This window comes from Ceratotherium simum, chromosome 9 (genome assembly GCF_057802395.1).
Source record: "Ceratotherium simum simum isolate JZ-2026a chromosome 9, ASM5780239v1, whole genome shotgun sequence".
Taxonomy (NCBI): domain Eukaryota; kingdom Metazoa; phylum Chordata; class Mammalia; order Perissodactyla; family Rhinocerotidae; genus Ceratotherium; species Ceratotherium simum.
Genome location: NC_141908.1, coordinates 22,047,535 through 22,063,242, shown reverse-complemented (window position 1 = coordinate 22,063,242; position 15,708 = coordinate 22,047,535). Strand labels below are relative to the sequence as shown.

The following is a 15,708-nucleotide window of genomic DNA, read 5'->3' as shown; positions in this document are numbered from 1 at the left end:
GGAGTATCAAAAGGGATGGGGCCATGTTTTAAAACTGCAACATGTTGGAAGGAGCTTGGCAGTTTAAGGAACTAAGGCCATTGTGGCTGAGATGTGGTGGGCAAGGCATCACGTAGGAAGAGAGAATGTCAGAAGGTAGGCAGGGATCAACTACCTGAGGACTTTTTAGCCATGGCAAAGAATTCAGATTGTGCTCTAAGCACAGCAGGAAGAATTTAGGAGGTTAATCGGGAGACTGATGTTTTGATTTATATTTTAAAAAGCAGCTGTGGGGAAGGGGACAGCGAGAAGCAGAGGGACTGATTATGATGCTAACTGAGCAGTTCAGGTGAACAAAACTATTGGCTCGAACAAGGTAGTGGCCATGAAGATAGAGAGTGATAGATGGGTACAAAACAGAATTTGAACATAAAATTGACAAGACTTGATGAAGAATTGAATGTGGGCATGGAGGGAACTGAAGGGAAGAAGGAGCACTACCAGCTTTCTGGCTTGAGAAACTAATGGTGTCATTCACTGGGGTGGGAAAAAACAGGGATATACAGATTGGGGCAGGAGGAGGAATGTAAATCTGAAGCTTTATTTTGGATACGTAAAGCATCTTTTGAACTTTCTTCAAATGGAGTTTAGCAAATCTCCCCTAAAACAATAATCCAGAAATGATTAAGAGTCCCCCTAATTATTATTTACATTTCTCTCATCTAACTATCTGGACCTATCGAAGAAAAATGCCAAGAAGATCACCTCCAACTTCCAAGGCCTCTACTTGCCTCCTCTTCCTCCAGTTGAAGGTGGACTCCAAGTATGCAAGTATGTACTAAAAACTGTGCTTTCAATTAAAAAATAATAATAAAAGATTAGACTTGTTTGAGTATCAATCTCACTTTATAAAAGAAGAACTATCGTTTCTTTTAAGGGGCAAATAAATCCAATTAGTCAAGGAAAATAATTGGAATGATATTAGAACTCTGTATACATCTAGAACAGAATAGAACTCTAAGCAAAATTCAATATCAATCTCATTTTTTTATTATTTTTTTATTTTTTGGTGAGGAAGATCAGCCCTCAGCTAACATCCACGCCAATCCTCCTCTTTTTGCTGAGTAAGACCAGCCTTGAGCTAACATCTATCGCCAATCCTCCTCCTTTTTTCCCCTTTTTCTCCCCAAAGCCCCAGTAGATAGTTGTATGTCATAGTTGCACATCCTGCTAGTTGCTGTATGTGGGATGCCGCCTCAGCATGGCCAGACAAGCGGGGCGTCGGTGTGCGCCCGGGATCCGAACCTGGGCCGCCAGTAGTGGAGCACGGGCACTTAACCGCTAAGCCATGGGGCCGGCCCCTAATCTCATTTTTTTAAAGAGAAAATAACATTTTGTTTTTAAGAACAACAGGTATAATGTGTTTGCTCGTGAAATATTTAGCAAAACGCAAGGAGTGTTCTGAACATCAGGAGAAAAATGGACCCATATACAGTAATCTATGGCTTTCTCTGAAAAGCAGATAATCTTGTATAATAATTGGACCAAGATGTATAAAAATAAGTAAAGTGCTGGGGCTGGCCTGGTGGCGCAAGCAGTTAAGTGCGCGCGCTCTGCTGCGGCGGCCCGGGGTTTGCCGGTTCAGCATCCCGGGCACACACCGACGCACCACTTGTCAAGCCATGCTGTGGCGGCGTCCCATATAAAGTGGAGGAAGATGGGCATGGATGTTGGCCAAGGGCCAGTCTTCCTCAGCAAAAAACAAAAAAAGAAGAGGATTGGCAGATGTTAGCTCAGGGCTGATCTTCCTCACACACAAAAAAAATAAATAAGTAAAGTTCTGATCTGTTTACCCTAGAAAATTAATTAGATTCATAAGATACCTTAATAACTACCAGGAAATAGCTTAAACCTTTTAATAAAACTTTGTGTCTACATGATTCCCTAGTTTAGACTGAAAAATGAAAACAGAAGTCATTAAAATGTTTTATAAAGCCACATCTGGATTTTTTACCGATTTTTCCCATTTTAATCTATAATTTTGGCTTTATTATGCATAGCTTGATGCCTAGATAATGGCAAACATTTTTATCAGAGAATAAGTGTATCTATGTTGTTGTTCTGGCAATATTTTCATATAGGAATGTTTTATTTACACTCAACATTTATAAGCATTACTTGTGCCTTAAAGTAGAATGTGTTTCAGGTAAAAGTCTTCTGTTTGACTTCCGGTAGATTAAGCACCCTCTTATTAAAAATAATAATAGCTAATATTTATTGAGATCTTTCCATATGTTAAGTATTATGCTAAATAATTGAAATGACTTTCTTTTTAATCCAAATACTATAAGATATGTGTTATTTTTGTAATCAGAAGATTGAAAACTCAGTTTTAGAGATTGTATTAGTTGGCTAGGGCTGCTGTAAGAAAATACCACAGACTGGGTGGCTTAAACAACAGAAATTTATTTTCTCACTGTTCTGGATGCTGGAAGTCCAAGATCAAGGTGTGAGTAGGGTTGGTTTCTGGTGAGACCTTTCTTCCTGGCTTGCAAATGGCCACCTTCTCACTGTGTCCTCACAATGGCCTCTCGTCGGGGCTTGCAGAGAGAGAGCTCTGGTGTCTCTTCCTCTTCTTCTAAGGACACCAGTCCTATCAGATTAGGGCCTTACGCTTATGACCTCATTTAATCTTAATTACCTCTTTAAAGGCCTTATCTCCAAATACAGTCACATCAGGGGTTAGAGCATCAACATATGAATTTTGGGGGAACACAGTGCCATCCATAACAGAGATATTAAGAAACTTACCCAAGGTCCCTTACCCAAGAAATATGGGAGCCAGACAGCCTGACTCTAGAGCTCTGAGCCTCCAACTACTATATAATTTTCAGTCACTTAGCCTTACATAGTAAGTTCTATCTCTGTCTTCCAGAAACTTTGGCAGGGTACACAAAACTTAGGAGTAAGTACAGTCAGCAGAAATTTATTTAGGTCAAATAACATGAAAACATGTCTCGTATACTCAACCAATAAAATCTGTGGTACTGTGTTGGAAATATTTTTTGTGTATGTATTCCTTTTTTATTTTTTCAAATTGATACAAATTAAGCAACTTACTTCAGTATGGATTGGATATGTTTAATCTGTAGAAATCCTAAGGAAAGTATAGCAGTAATAATAATAGTCCATTTCAGTAACACAATTTCTACATCTTGGTTAATAATCTAGGGGGAAATATATCAACATTATGTTAATTAAACTGTAAGTTGGCCGTACCTTGGGAGATGTTATGAATGGTACTGAGAAGAAAAAGTCAATATGCAAATAGTTACAATATCAAGATATAGTCAGGAAATTGTAGCACAGATGAGACAAACTCATACATCCATGATAGAAGAATATAAATGGGGATAATGTGAATGACAGTAAATCCTAGACGCAGGCATACTGGAACAATGATAATACTTCTTACCTGTGCATTGGAAAATTCTTTACACACAGTGGATTCTTCAAGGCAGGAAAATAAAAAAACACAGAGACTGTCAGAGAAAGCCACTTATCATTGAATCTGAAAAATACAATTCATTATCAGAAGACTATTTTGAAATACCAAGAACAACTATATACATCGTTTGGTGGAAAAAACGTGGAATAAACTCAAGAATAGAAAGCAGTGTGCCTATAATGCCAAATATTTGCCAAATACTATGTAACATAAGCCTATAACATCCTTTTGCCCCAATCTTGAATTAAAACAATCTGTGAAAAAAAGTTTGTGTTCATGAACTTTACCTAAAACAAGGAGACACAATTTTGCATCTGTAGATGAATTATTTGCTTTCAAAATAATCAACAAGCATTAACTGAATCAGACACTCATATCGTATAAGAAATCATAGCTTTGTGAATTCATCTCCTTTCTCCATCCTCCCCGACAGACCTCATATCTATCCCAGATTGGGACACTAGTAAAATATGATAAAATCTGAGTTCGGAGGATGGGTAAATATGTGAGTTTGTCTTAGCTGTTTGGGGATGCAGAGTCCATTTAACACAAAGCATCAGATGAAAAATTTGAAAATCAGCTACTTAGTAAATATTTATATTGCATTACCTCAAATACCTGCTCATTTAAAAAGTTGCAGAGGTTTAAAGTAGTAGGATAAAATATTTCAATAATTAACTGGCCTCTCAACTCTTGTGTAATGGAATAGACATAATCCATGTTTATATTTCAGACTACATTTTCAAAGCAAATACAAATTGTATTTTAATCATACTATGTCTTAGCTCATTTTTTTCACTGCTCACGTTTGTTAACACAAAAAATAGTGAGTCGTCCATAATGTGGAATGCCAGAAAAAGGGAGGGCACAGTAATAGTAGCGGCAATCATAGCAATGCTGTTGCTGGTGCAGCCTCTTCTGTTCGTGAATTGATTTTCAATTATGTGTCATCCGATTGTGTTATGAGTGCCGAGTTCCAAAGAGAGCATATAGCATAATGCCTGCTGCATAATAAGCACTCTGTGGCTATTTGTTTAATTAATCAATTATAATATTCCTCTTCTTAAGCCACTAACAGACTAATTTGGACAAGAAACACACACACACAATTATCAGTAGCGGAGTTTTGCCATTTCACCGAATCACTTTAGCACTGAAGCAGTCATGTACTATGTGCTTTCCCCAGTGAGGCTATGCTTTTCTTAAAGATAGAAATAACAATAAATGGTTTGAGGGAAAACATGGTTGGGATGAAAGGAACAGGCATCCAATAGTAAACAGTGATCTGCTGAGCTCTGCCCCACAGAGCCATGGACAATGCCACTTGCAACGTTTGTTAAGTACACACACGCACGCAACCAGCCCATTGGACAGCAGTGGTTTGGTAAAGTTAGGTTTGACATGAGTTCATTACTTGCTGCAGCCTGGTCACATACCGCAAACTCAAGACATGGAAGAAGACAGAGTCCTGCTAAATGTGATGCCTTACTCCTAAAGTTGATACAATGTTCTACTTACCTAAAGTTGTTCCTGATAAAAGTATTCATAAACCGTGAAGCCCTTGAATGGTTTAGGAGTAATGGGTGAAATCATCCAGGGGCTCAAGGAGTGTAAATACTAGCCAGTGATAGAGAAGAACATCTAAGGCAAGAGGAGAGGCCTTGGGATCTGTCCGTGCTCCTTCATGATGTGACAGCTGTGAGGCTTGGGCGAGTGGTCTGGTTTCTGTTAGTCTTATGTACCACCTTGGAACAAGGGGAATAATGATAGTCAACCTGGAATGGTACTGTGAAAATTAAACCAAGGGCCAACGACCTGCCAAAGCAGAGGCCTGGAAAATGTTAGTTTCCCTTTATGATGTAAAACATAAGGGCCTTTTAGATGCCTACCCTAGGAAAGGGCCAGGTTCAGTGTTTTCCATGGAGATACAGCTAGAAAAAGCAAGATACTAAGAAAAATGAAGGCTGCACCCCTAACAGTTGGCTTAACGTGAAAACCTCACTTGGAGAAGGGACGCCTTACGGCTTACTATTGAAAACGAGATTTTAGGGACAGGTTTGAGCGAAATGGGTTAGTTTCTCTTCAAATGCTAGGTTTTCTGCTAAGTACACTTAACCATAGTTTTTCCATGCATTTTTCAGTACTTACAATGTTTAATGAATTGTTTTTTCATTGCTCCATTCTGGAACTAGATCCTCTGCCACTGTGAATGGTTGCTTTTCAAGACTTCCTTAAAGCTACTTGGATTGAGGCTTTGAGCCTTGAGAAACACAGTTCATTCGTTTATTTATGTTGTTTGGCTATGCTTTAATGTGAGAGCCTACAGTAAATCTCCTCAGTGTTGTTCTGAGAAAGAAAATACCTTGTCTCAAGTAGTTCTTGTCTCTAGTTGCCCTGGTGATAGATAGGAAACAATGTGGAGCTTAACCTTTTCATTTCTGTTCACCCAGAAACAAGTGGTCGAGGACACGGGAGGCAAGAGACAATAGCTGAAAAAGCACTCTCTGCCACTTTTTTCCCTTTATTTTATTTTGTTCGCTCCTCCCCATGTCATTTATGGTTTGGGCATCTACTGATGAGGAGACAACTTCCGGTGAAAAATCTAAACTGGGATCCCGTTGATATGGGGTTTCATACCATTCTTTCATTTCTTTTTACTCCCCCCCCCACCCCGTGCCACTCTTAACTGTGTTCTGCATATGCCAAGCAGTTGGAGAGTCTACAGAACCTCAAAGGAAGGTGGAAGGGAACTCATGTTTTTGAGCAACTATCAAATTCTAGGCATTTTATTTACTTTGTTTTATTCTTACAAGACCAGCTAAAATGCCTTGAGCCAGAGATCACAGCTTGGCCATCCGTCAGCAGATCCTGTCAGCACCACCTTCTAAAAGAATCCACAATATAACCTCTCCACAACACCTCCACGTACTAGTGTAGTCTAGGCCTTCTTCATTGCTCTACTTGCCCATTACAGTGTCTCCTCACTATTGGAATGATCGCTCCTCCTGATGCCCCCTACAGTCTGTACTCAACACTGCAGCCCTAGTGATGCTCCAGCAAGTCAGATGGTAGGGCTCAGAGGGTCAGAGCCTCTACTCTGCTCAGGATGGCTTCCCATCTATCTAGTCACTCAGAGGAGAAGCTGGCCTGGACACCTAACTGTGCTTACTGGATGAGTCTCCACACTGCCTACAAATCCCACCATGGTCTGACCTGTTCCACCTCCCTGCTCTCATCTCCAACACTTTTCTGTTCCAACCACACATGCCTCCTTGATGTTCCTGCCCCCAAGCCCAGCTTGCTTCCACATCAGGGCCTTTGTACTCTCTGTTTTCTGGGCCTAGAATTATCTTTTCTCCAAACATCTTCAAAACTTACTTCCTCACTTCCTGAAAGTGAGTGCTCAAATAAGACTTATCAAGGATGCCTTCTTTGACCTCCTTATATAAACAGCAGTTCTCAATTACTCTCCATCCCCTCACGCTGCTGTCTTCTTCTTTACTACACTTATCATCTTTGGGACATATTTGTTTGTTGACGTCCTGTCTGCTTCCAGTAGTATATAAATTTCGTGTGAGAGGCACTAACAGATGAGATTGAGTCTCTGAGAGAAATTGACTGATTTACCCACAGTGTAAGTGGAGCAGCTGGACTACAACCTCCAGTGTGGCTGTCTCTGCAGCCTCTGCTCTCTCTGCTAAATCAAGCAGCTGACTTTGAAGCAAAAACAGCCATATTCTATCCATTGCTGTTGTGGGTCTGCACATTCAGTAAAGACAGCATACTCCAAGTGCACTGCACTTTCACATCAACCCGCTGCGTCTAAATCCTGCAAACTTAAAGGCATTATCCACTTGCTGACTAGGTTACTCAGCCTGGGCAAGTTTAAGCCTTTGTCAGTCTTAGGTTTTCAGCAGACAGAAGAAAGGCAAGAGAGCAAGACTGAGCCTAACAAGGGATTCCTTAACTCCCATAGTTTGTGTCACCTCTCTAGTTCTTCAACATGCTCTTTTTTATTAGCTTTCTTCTGTACACATCATATCTCTCCCATTGCAACTTAAAAACACAGTCTAATGCATCTTTTGAAATAAAGTAATCTTTCTGCCTGCAGTATTACGGTAAAGCCCTACTTCCAAATTCCTCCAGTACATTCCCTGTACTGTTCCCAGGAGGGTCTTTATAAAAACATGAATCTTATTTTACTCCATTTTTAAAAAGAACAACTGCTATAACATGCAATCATGATTCCTTGACCTAGCATACTAGCATACAAGACCCTTTCTAATTGAATTTGTGTGCACCTCTTAGCCCTCTGCTCAGGCTTCCCTGGTCTGGCAACTTTTAATTTTACAATACAGCAGTATTTAATAATGCCCCGCACGCGTCATTCAGTTTCTCATTTAAACACTTTTTTCTACTCCAGACGCTCTAAAATATGACCATCTTTGCCCAATTTCTGTCTGTTGTACATTTCTGATTGTCATTAATATCTGGCATCTATTGAGAGCCTACTGTGTGTCAGACGTTCTTTGAGGTGCTTTATATCATGCTCACAACAGCCCTACTCACAAGCATTTGTATCCGTGTTTTACAGATGAAGGGATTGAAGTTTAGAGCCCAAGCTCCCGTGACTAGACAATGGGAGAGCAGAGATCTGAGCCACTTTTTCAGCACAGCGCCAGCACGTAGAATCTTCCCACTGTGCTGGATGTCACGCATCTGCCCCTATAATTATATCTCTTCCCCAGAGCTGCAAGCCCTTCATTGGCAGAGCCTTTTCTTTCTCTTTGTAGCTACAGTGCCTCACTGACCTGGGTCATCAGTTCTGCAGTTACATAAACAGGGTTAATTGTGAAAAAGACCAGACTGGGAATTATGTCTGCACACCAACAGTCTTGGACCAGTCAGCCCTCACTCTTCTCCAGGCGGCCTTGCCCTTCACCACCCACTCAGAGCTAAGAAACGCCCGCACTTCACGCGAGTTTGTTCATTCAGTTTATGATGACTGCAGGTCTGTGAACACAGCCGTCCATGAACACATGTTTTGTTATGGTCTGTCGAGGAGGAAGTTTGCAGGCACTTATTTTCTATTAGTGAGGATTTTGGTTTATGTTTGAAGGTGGAGTTCTCTAACATTCATTGCTTGTGTTCTTTATACAATCAGTAGGAGACCTGCTTTGCATTGTCCTTCCTGTGGTGGAAATGACCTGTGTGGATTTAACCATACTGCTTTTCTTATTTAGAAAAATTTTTTATTACAGTAATAATGTATGTTTCATGTAATCTCAAAAAAAGTCTAAAGGTATGTTTTTTGTACTGGACTGGATGATTTGAAAGTTCATATGGAAAAATAAATGCAAGAATTCTCAAGAATATAAGAGAGAGAGAGAATAATGAGGTGGGACAGGTAGTACCCGATATTGGAATTTACTTTAAAACTAAAGTAATAAAAAAAATGTTATTTGCAAAAGAAAAAGCAAATAGAGCAGTGGAATTGAATCAAATCAAGAAAGCTATATAAGTAAATGTGGGAAGTTACTGTATGATAATGAGAATATTTCCATTCCATGGGAAATAGGGAGTTTATTTAATAAATAATATTGGCATTATTTGGCTATCAAAACAAAAACAGTAATTTGAATTTTAGTAATTTGAATTTTAATAATGTTTGTAAACATTGAGTTTTAAATGAAGAAAGTAAGGAAGTAATAACACTATACTTTTATAAATTTATATTTTTTGACTTGTTACAACACATGTTAACTTTGTAATTTAAAAGTATAGAATTTATTTTAAAATTAATACATACATATTACATATTGTATGTTATATATTCCTAACATTAAAATAATTCAGAAGTTTTAAAAGTAAATACTGAAAGATTCCTTCCTTTCCCCAGTACCCTCAGTTTATAGTTTCTCCTTCCTGATATTTTTTGTGCATTTACATATACACATGCACACAGAAATATATTTTTTTACCTTAATGGAGATGACACGATATTATTTTGCAAATTCTCTGTTGGTTTATTTTTTTTTTACATTAAACAGAATTGTGGACAACCTTCACAAATCTTATTTTTACCAAAGGCTGCAGAATATTCCATTATATGATTCTACTTCAATTTATTTAAATAATTCTTTATTGATAAGGGTCTAGTCATTGTATTAATATATTTTTTAAAGTCAAATCAGGCAGAAGGATCAAAAATGAAAAATCAGGCCGTCTCCTACTATATTTCCAATATTCTTCGTCAGGAATAAACGCATAAAAGTTTCTGTGTTGTAGTTCTCTTGGAGTTACCATTACAGCTTAAATTATATTTTCCTCTTTTTTGCTTGTTTGTTTCAACTTTAGAGGGTAGCTATTGACTTCCTAATATGGAAACTCTACAATCTAATGAGTTTATACTATCTCCCATCTCCTCTACTTCCCTACATCTGCTGTTCTGTGACTATGATTATGTATTCCATGTTTAGTCTATAGGGTAATGCAAAGCTTTTAACCCAAATTTAAGAGGCATTAATGAGATTATAAATATTTACCACAGAACCAAGTTATGCTATTGGATTTAGAGAGAAAGAAATATAATGTTTAGACACTCATCTCCAGCCACTCAAAGGACGATGCCCCAAGCACGAAGGTCTAATGATTTCCCTTTTCATTTCCTTTGAGTTTTCTTCTCTTCTGGTAAGTCATTTCAGCTGCTACTCTTGTGGCTCATGCTGTACTCTTTTTTAATTATTTCTTTTTTGTTTGGTCTGCTGGAGGGCCTTATTGAGTAATGTTTTTGGAGAGCTTGTGAGGGTGATAGACTTTCTCAGAAGTTGTATGAGTTTTTTTTTTTTTTTTTTTTTTTTTGGAGTTATAATGGGGATAGAGCAGGGAAGATTCACTTGATCCCCCCAAAATCCCTCTTCAATGAGCCCTGAGCAGCTAGAAAACTAGCTCAGCCAGTGAGACTTTCAGCCTCATTCAGAGGCTCAGCAGCCATCCAGAGTGAGTATGAGAGACGTCTTTTTAGAGGGTGCATAACCTTTTAGAGGGAGGGGTTATGACTAAGGCTGACCGCATGCTAACTGTAAGCGGGATGCGTGAGCAGAGTGGGAGAGGGGATTCAGCATCCAGTGGACGGCTCCTCAAGGGTTTGGTTGTGGACCACATTACTTCTGCTTGGTCTTCTGCTGAGCTGGCTCTGGAATGACTGAAAGTGTTACATAAAATAATAGTTAAATGGAATTCTAAATTCATAGTTGTTATCCCAGTGAGTTTTTTGGGCAGTCTTTGTTCCTTTGAGTTTTAGTGTCCAGTCTTCTGATGGAAAATCTGCTGTTAATCTGATTCTCCTTCCATTATAGCTGACCTATTTTTTTCATCTCTCTAGAAATTTTTTAAATTGTCTTTCCAGAAATTTCAACAGAGCATGTTTAAGTATAGATCTTTTTTCCATCTACCTCGCCTAGCCTCGATGAGACTTTCAGTATGAAGGATCTTATGTTTCTTCAGTCTGGAATTTTATTTTTTTTTTTTTTAAAGATTTTATTTATTTATTTTTTCCCCTCAAGCCCCAGTAGATAGTTGTATGTCATAGCTGCACATCCTTCTAGTTGCTGTATGTGGGACTCGGCCTCAGCATGGCCGGAGAAGCGGTGTGTCAGTGCACGCCCGGGATCCGAACCCGGGCCGCCAGCAGCGGAGCACATGCACTTAACCGCTAAGCCACGGGGCCGGCCCGAGTCTGGAATATTTTTATTCTGTTATTTATTTTATTATTCCCCCTCTTTCCTATCTGTTCTCTTCTCTTGGAACTTCTTTTAGTAAGCTATTGAGTATCTTGGACCCATTCTCTCTATTTTTAAACTTTCTGTTTTATTTCTTGTGTCTTTTTTGTTTGCTTGGACTTATTGGAAATTTCTTTGCTTGAGCTTCCAAATCAGTAACTTGGTTTTTCACTCTATTATAATATGTGGTGGTCCATGGAATTATTTTTATTTCAGCAATTATATTTTAATTTCCAAAAATTCTTTCTTGTTTGGTAGATGCAATAGCCTCTCTAATTTTCCTAAGGATAGTATTTAGAATTTTTAGTGTCATTTTGGATCCATTTTGTTTCCTCATATTTCTGTTGATCTTCTGCTGTCTGTTCATGTTTGTGAATTGTATCAGTTGACCTGAGATGCCATGCCATCAGTGTTGTTAAAAGTTCTTCACTTGATTCTCATGTGGGGTAAAGACCTAGGAGTGTCTCTGCTGGGTAATAGGGTAGGTGTATGATTATATACATGCTCTTTCATCTTGTTTTCTTTCATTTACTAATATGTGCTGCACATTTTTCCTTATCAGTGTATAAAAAGCTCCCTCCTTTTTCAGAACTTCATAGTATTCCGTTGTGTGGATATACCATAGTTATTCAATTATTTCTCTATTGATTTGAAACACTTGAGTTGTTTCAAATATTACAGCAAGGAATTCTTTTCTCTAATGCTGCAATGAATAATCTTATCCATCTGTCATTTTGTACATGTGCAGTTAGTTATACCTGCAAGATAAATTCTCTGAAGATAGAATGCTGGTTAAAAGTTAAGTGTGTTTTTATTTTTGATAAATATTGACAAATTTCCCATCAATTTTAAACATGGAGAAACAGCCCCAGCAAGATGAGGTGACTTGATCGTAGTTACATAACAAGTTCATGCCAGTATGGGGAACAGAACCGTCACCTTATGACATTCAGTCCAGTATTTCTTCTGTTATGTAACACTTCTTTCACTGTGTTCTATGAACAGGGTCTATAGCTATGCTAGGCAATTTGGTGGAACTGATCATCAGAAGCTATTCAAGATATCATGAGTCAGTGTCTGGAAAAGGACTAAATACCTACCTCTCATTCCCCATGGCCTCATTGAAATAATAAAAAAGGGATATATACATGTGAAGACAATGCAACAGTGATATAAAGATAAAGCAAGGCAAAATAAAAATGGAGTTAGCAGTGGGCCAGAAAGTTTAAGGAAATTTTGGAGAGAGAAAGCAGGATAGAAAAAGCTACAACCAGAAACACCGGAGATAAAAGCAGTTCTTCTCAAGATAGCTTCCAAAGAAAGTCCAAGTACAAAGTTGGTTAGGACAAAGTCAAGAGTAGATCATCAGGCAAACAGCAAGATTTTTAAGTTAAGAACTAAATTTAGAACAGCTAGTCCAGCTACTTTCCTACCTCTCACCCCACCCCAGTATACAGAGGCTACTACATAGCTGGCATGGGAGGGTTTTCCCTTAGTATTGAAGACCTGTTCTCTAATGAATAGGTGACTGATGAGATTGGGGAAGGGTCCTAGTTAATGTACTGAGAGAGAAAAGAAACAGAGATTCAGGTAACTCTAGACCTCTCCTTCAGAGAGTGAAGGAAAATAAAGAGGAAGCAGCTTTGTCCAGGAGTAAAAACAGGAACACTCTCTACCACCAGAATAAGGCCCTTCTTCCTTGGCCACTGTGCGATTCCCAGCCTACTGTCTGCTCCCAGCCAGCATACCCTATCAGGAAGCCTACCTGTTAACACACCTAAGCACTGTCACAGATGAACTCTGCCCTCCAATTCGGGAAAGAAAGCGTTTGATAAGCCAACCTGCACCAGGGGTGTGTCACTTTGTTATAATTCATCTGGCTATGCATGTTGAATTTGTGCAATGTTATATACATCATAAAAACTCCCCAAGTAATTCTACGTTGCAGCTAGGATTGAGAAACCCTGCTCCAAACAACTGAACTGAGTAGTTGTATGTGTCTAGTATAAAATAATCTCTGCTCTTTTAAAATTGAATTTAGAGTGAAAAATCAAATTCTAAATATACTTAATAGATATCTTTTGTGCCAAGAGAGCTATTAGCTTATAGTCAATTATAATAAATATACAGAGACTCAAGTGAAAAACGAAATGACTGTAGTGGATCTACAATGAAATAGAATTCTTTTCAGTATGTTTGGATGAGTGTACCTAGAAGTGACAGAACATCAATGTCTCTATCACTGATGAATAACTCATATTTTGCTTCAAATTTCACTTCCAGACTTTACATCTCCTCTTTGTCATTGGTGTTCAGGAATTTCACTGTGATGTGTCTACTCATGCAATTGCTTTACTTGTCCTCTTTAGATTATTTCTGTAGATTAATGTCATTCATCAGTTCTGAAAAATTCTCAGGCATTACCTCTTCAAATATTTTTTCTCCTCCATCCTGTCTCTTCTCTCCTTCTGAGATTCTAATTAGACATGTGCTAGAACTTTTCCTTCACTTTGTATTTTTAAACTTTTCTTTTGTATTTCCATCTTCTTATCTTTCTAAGCTGGTGATATTTTCTTCAGATCTCTCTATCCACTAATTCTCTCTTTAGCTGTATCTAAATGGCACCTTTGCCTTTTACTTCCCAAAAATATTTTCAGTTTTTGGAGTTTCTATTTGATTCTTTTACAAGTGTACATGGTCATTCCTGATAATTCCTTGTTTCTTGCTTGTTTTTTCGATTCCTATATTATTTTTTTAAATTGTTCACATGTAACCATTCTACATTCTGTATCTGACAATTCCAGTCTCTGCAGTCCTAGAGGGTCCAAATCTATTCCTTGTCATTTCTTCTGATTCTCACTCATGGAGTTTGCCTTTTCTTGTGCTTGATGATCTTTGATTGCAAGCATTTTGGTCTTCATCTGTGGGGATCCTAAGGGGATGCTTTCCTGAGGAGAGTGTGTCTGCTTCTGTTGTGAACTAAAGGTCTGCACCAACTTGGAACCATTTGGTCCCTCTGAGAGTCACAATTCAACACAGGATTCTCAGGCTCAGCTTGTCTATGTTGTTGTTGGCCCACAGCTCAATATCTAATTTACTGCACCACTACAGGCTTAAGACCTCAGGGCAACCCTGCTCCTCCCCTCTAGTCACAGTTCAGAGCAGCTCATGGTTTGGGTTTTCATGATCATCAGAAAGCATGCCCTAACTAGGATCTTTTCTACAGCAGGAAAGTCCCTCACAACAACTCTGGTTCACCATGTTGCTAGAAGCAGTTATTGCTAGGAAATATTTTTAGCAATGTTCTGGGGAACCATGCATTAGTGTTTATTTTATTATCAAAAGTAAATGAGTATAGGAAGAAAGAATTTATTGAAGTAGGATAAACTGTAATCAGCTGGTTATCATATTAATAGAGTAAAAATAATTTCCTTTCTGATCTCTTTTGTATTAGTCCAACATCTCTTTCTAACATCTCTAATTAATTCCTAAGTTAATTTGCTTGGCCACAGTGTTTTATGGATGTTCATTAAAAAGTGTGAGAAAAATGTGCTAATAAGCCTTTTAACTAACTTCACAAGTAACTTTACTGGCTCTGTTGCACATATGTAATGCTTTCTCCGATTTTCTATGCTTCTCTGGGTAAAGGAATCGTAGAACTAATGCTAATGGACATCAACAGCTTGAAAAAAGAGTATCAGCATCTGTTTATCTATCTGTCTATATTGTATATGTTTATGCCTTTAGATATTATAATATTTGGGAGGAAGTCAGGTTGTTTTAGTACATGGTCTAATTTCTTTCAGGTACTCGACTTTTGTTCTTGTGCTATTTTGCACAAATCTATTGAAACAAATTAGATAATTTGGTGGGAGGACATAGTGGAAGTAAAGTAATTCAAATGACTGAACACTTATCCCAGCGATGGACCTAGTTCTTCAGTACCTCACCTCTTATTTTTTATCAAGCCATTAGCAGCAAAATGTGTTATTTCCAATTTATGGGGAAGTGAACACAGCCTGCTACCTGCCTCTGTGTTTGGAAGAGTCCAGCATTCTCCTTGCATATCATCTTCAAAAATACTCCGAGGTTCTTCCTAAGGTGCTGAGAGTGGGGATGTCTTATGTTTATGTGAGAAGGGTTACTCCATTTCTAGGAATTCAAAAATATTCAGGATATGAAGATCAGCTAAATGAGGGTGTATCCAGTGTCCAGTGGGGTATATGATAGGCACTTAATAAATATTTGTTGAATGAATGAAAAAATTAATGAATGACTCTTTTAAAACAGGGACCCAATAGTACAAAACTATCACACTAGTAATGATCTGATGGTGCGATTTTATTTGCTCTTTTATTTAGCAAGCCCTCACCCCCGTCACATACATACACACACAGCAAAAGAGAGAAGCAGGGGTAGAAAATGAATTTAATTTATTCC

At 38.3% G+C, this 15,708-nt stretch overlaps 1 protein-coding gene across 3 annotated transcripts in view; it reads left to right on the top strand.

Annotated features, from left to right (window-relative positions):
- The window catches only part of NXPH2 (neurexophilin 2), a 111,642-nt gene that overhangs the window by 56,192 nt on the left and 39,742 nt on the right, over positions 1-15,708 (top strand). Inside the window, exon 2 of one of the 3 annotated variants that reach the window (XM_087435116.1) lies at positions 725-810. The exons of 1 other annotated variant lie outside the window; for it this stretch is intronic. In XM_087435116.1, coding sequence (XP_087291242.1) covers positions 805-810 — 6 coding nt within the window. In that variant the 5' untranslated portion in view covers positions 725-804. Of the gene's footprint in view, positions 1-576; positions 811-15,708 lie in introns of those variants that run through there. One more of the 3 variants, XM_087435117.1, reaches the window with a different exon arrangement.